General features: G+C 40.7%; 1 protein-coding gene across 1 annotated transcript in view; it reads left to right on the plus strand.

Moving 5' to 3' along the window:
• LOC146498171 (MAGUK p55 subfamily member 7-like) overlaps positions 1-3,773 on the plus strand; it is a 33,634-nt gene extending 29,861 nt beyond the window's left edge. Inside the window, exon 18 of the mRNA XM_085140271.1 lies at positions 1,397-3,773. Within this exon, the coding sequence (XP_084996397.1) occupies positions 1,397-1,627 (231 nt within the window). The 3' untranslated portion in view covers positions 1,628-3,773. The remainder of the gene's footprint in view (positions 1-1,396) is intronic.
• The last annotated feature ends 10 nt before the right edge of the window (positions 3,774-3,783 follow it).

Consider the following 3,783-nt stretch of genomic DNA (forward strand, 5'->3'; position numbering starts at 1 on the left):
GACCCGAATTCTTCACGGCATGCATTTTTTATCTCTCTTTGCTATTTGGGCTGACTGGGACCCGATGAATGTAAAAACAAAGAATTACATGATTTATTTATTTATTTTACCTGATTTTTGTTTCTGAGAAAAATGAGATCCACATAAGAGGACATTCGCTTTAAATTTCAATAGGACAGTGGCAGTATAATGTCCTCGTACGTGGATATCAGGCCGTTGTAGAGCAAAATGTAGTATTTTGGTCTAGACAACCCAAAATGTGATGTCCACATATCTGGACGCAGGTCCTAGGAGTTTAAAACTGAAGCATCTGGAGTTGATGGGGCACAGCAGAATCAAAACATGCTAAGTAACTTTAAAAATGCTTTGCAGATTCATTGTTTGGCCACATTTGCCCAGGTTGCCTTTTTCAAACCCACAAGGTGACGCAGCTGTGTTGCTGTAAGGTTTTGGTACTGTCCATTCAGAGTTGAGGCTCGTCTCAAAGGGCTGTGTTTTCAACTTGCGTGAAAAGGCTTCTTGTGCCTTAGCCGACAACTTGTCACATATCGGCATAATGTTTGTATGTCTGCAAAAGACTGGACAGGTGGAGAACAAAAGAAGAAGTGACAAGCCTAAAAAAATATATACAACTGTTGATCTGTATCTGAAAGCCAGAAAAGGCCTTTGAGTTGATCCATATACTGTTTACTGAAACCTCATCAGACATCTCAGTGTGACGTTTTTGGTTAAAATCGTCATCAATATTAGACAGAGGAGGTCAGGAGAGAGGTAAGTTGAGCTACAGCTGTAAAACACAGTGGAGGCTCTGTCATGGTTTGTGGGTTTAGCCACTAGTACTGAAGATTTTGTCAAAATTGACGGAATTATGAGCACAGAAACCTACCGTCAGATTTGTATGATGCAGTAACTTTTGGAAAGCATCTGTTTAGCAACAGTTTCATTTCTCAGCACCACAGTGATCCCAAACACACTGCCAATGCAGTAAAGTCACACCTGGCTTTCCCAGAGGCCGGACCTCAAATTTAATGAAGCAGTGTGGGATCATCTTGACAGAGAAGGCAACAAAAGGCAGCCAACATCCAAAGAAGAGCTTTGAATGTCCTTCAGGAAGCCTGGAGAACTATTTCTGAAGACTACTGAGAGAAATGAGAGAAACTGCGTTGAAGAATAAAGGTGGTCATATCAAATATTGCCTTTCAACTGCACAAACTGATTTTGCCAGTACTTCCATTTATGTTTACACATTTCAGTACATTACTGCACCTATCTCCCATTCTCCTGACAAAATATAAAGAAATGAGCAGTCGTTTTGCACAACACTGTACACCACTCCATCCATGGATAGAATCTTTGTTGTCTGATGGATACTGGTGACACTATTTTCCTTTCACAGGAGGCGGATTTTGAGGACATGATTGACTTGGCTGAAAACATGGAGCACCAGTACGGTCACCTGTTTGACAAGGTGATTGTTAATGGCGATATCGCCTCTGCGTTCAGAGAGCTGAGGTCAGACCTCGAGAAGATTCAGGAGGCACGGGTCCAGTGGGTGCCCACAGAGTGGAGCTGCTCCTCACCAACAAAAGCACGGAGAAGCTGTAGTCATCTGCCCAGCTGGATTTGAGATTTATATATGAAGTTAGTAAGAAAAACAAATTAATAAAAATATAACATAGCTGTATGTAATGTGTCATTTTACAACAAACAACATGGAAGACTGAATTTCATATTTTAAACATATTTTAATCCTGGGCTAAACAAAAGCTGCGATTTCTAAAGTTTTCCATATTGTCTTTTGTGCGCATCCAGTTAGGCAGAATCCATTTCTCCACCTCTCTCCATCTCTCTCTCCCTCCATCTGTCTCTGCTCCTGCTTTTCTGTTGGCATTTGGCTGAAAACATTTCAGTTTGCAGAAGAAGAACAAGAAGAAGGGGGAAAAAAGGAAACTCTCCAGAGCTTGTGGCTGAGTGTAATGCCTGCCTGCCAAGTCGCAAACATCAGCATGTAATTATTCTGACAGCTGCTGCACTTCAATTAACTGTAATGTACACCAGAGAAATATTATTAGTAGCAGTCAGGGAGGCTTTTTTTGCCAGCTACATGCTATATGGAGCAGGGACACAAACACGATAATAATCATAAACTTTTGCTGAAGCAAGATGGAAAAACCGTTTTATGATTGCAAACAGCAGAATGGTGCAAATACTGCAAAGACCCAAAGGTGCAGCAAGTCCAATAACTAATTGTTAAATGCTCTATTCTGAAAATCACCTTTGTTATAGAACATTAACCACAACGAGGTGTCTTTTACCCGAAACAATTGGCAGAAACTCACCATTAGTGACACTCCATTAACAAATACTCATATTTGAGCATCACAGCTGGTCGTCGGGTACAAATTTTACTCCTCTCACTCACACATGGCGGGTAATCCAATGTTTTTATGACTACATTTCTCTACAGCCGTGTTGTTTCCTTCCTCTTTTTGGATGGTGTGCTCAATTGGGGGTGAAGGAGTGTTAATGGCTCTATCGTGTCGTGTTTGCGAGGAAGAGAGAGCAGTGTGATGTGGGGAGACGGTAATGGCTTTCAAGGGACGTAGGCCTTCGTAGACGTACGGAGAGAAGTTATGACGACATATAAAATTGTACTTTAAAAACACAGTGAAGCTAGACGTAGTCGATCGGGCTGCAGCAGTAAAGAGAGCATCATCGAGTCTCAAATATTTATTTGTCTTTGGAAAGCTTATTGTAAGAGTCAAACATAACTGAGTGGACGCAGACAGCATAGATGCATCCACTGGTATGTCTGCATTTCTTTCTTTCTTATTTTCTATTTTAAATGCAGACTCTCAAGACAACACTCGACACTCTTGCCAGGTCTGAAGCCCAACCTGAGCCAAAGCGTGGCAGTGTAATTTCATCACACCGCTGAGAATCTGCAGGCACCCTCTGAGATCATAATGATGCCATTAAAGACACCAGAGTGCTCCAATGAAAACCTGCCGGTTTATGTTCAGAGTAGCTCCCACTTCAAACATTACACAGAAGTATGATGTCAATTGGTCTAATAATTTGGCTCAGTCGTGTAGCTGTCTATCTGAAGAATGTAACAATAAATACAACCAATGTTAAACAACATCTAGTTTGTTAGCAGGAAATGTTCATTACTTTTAAACAACCGACACAGTAAAGCACATGGTAAAAATATATGGGAGATACTTACACAAACCTAAAGCAGGAAGGGAAAGGTTTTTAGTTTATTGCAGAATAGACTAAGACTCAATGTCAGCACAAATGAGTCTTTGGCTGACTCATTTGTGCTGACATTAACCCAAAACAACTTTGCAACACAAAAATCTCAAAAAGACAATTTTGCAACCAATAAAGAATCAAATTCGAATTTTCACCTTAACTTTTTTGCTCTGTTTTGGGTCCACCCACTCCAGAGGCAAATGGCTAGCTCCTTAGCCGCTAAATGCTACACGGCGTTCATGAGCTTGTCACCAAGTTTGTCAGTTCGCTCAAGCATCAACAGACATGCTAACGCTTTGTCTTCATGGCCTTGGTAGGTCCTTAGGGACTAGTAAAGTGCTATACAAATACAAGCCATTTACCATTTTACCATACATCAGAGCATAACATCATTAGCGTTGAAGAAATAATAATTGAAGAAATAGACTAAGTTTTATGCTAGCACTACCTATTTATCTTGGCGCTACAGTTATTTGATTTTGATTAGCACCATGTCTGAATGTACCGGGGAAATGCATCCTAGTA

The sequence above is a fragment of the Neolamprologus multifasciatus genome, chromosome 18 (assembly GCF_963576455.1).
Source record: "Neolamprologus multifasciatus chromosome 18, fNeoMul1.2, whole genome shotgun sequence".
Classification (NCBI taxonomy): Eukaryota; Metazoa; Chordata; class Actinopteri; order Cichliformes; family Cichlidae; genus Neolamprologus; species Neolamprologus multifasciatus.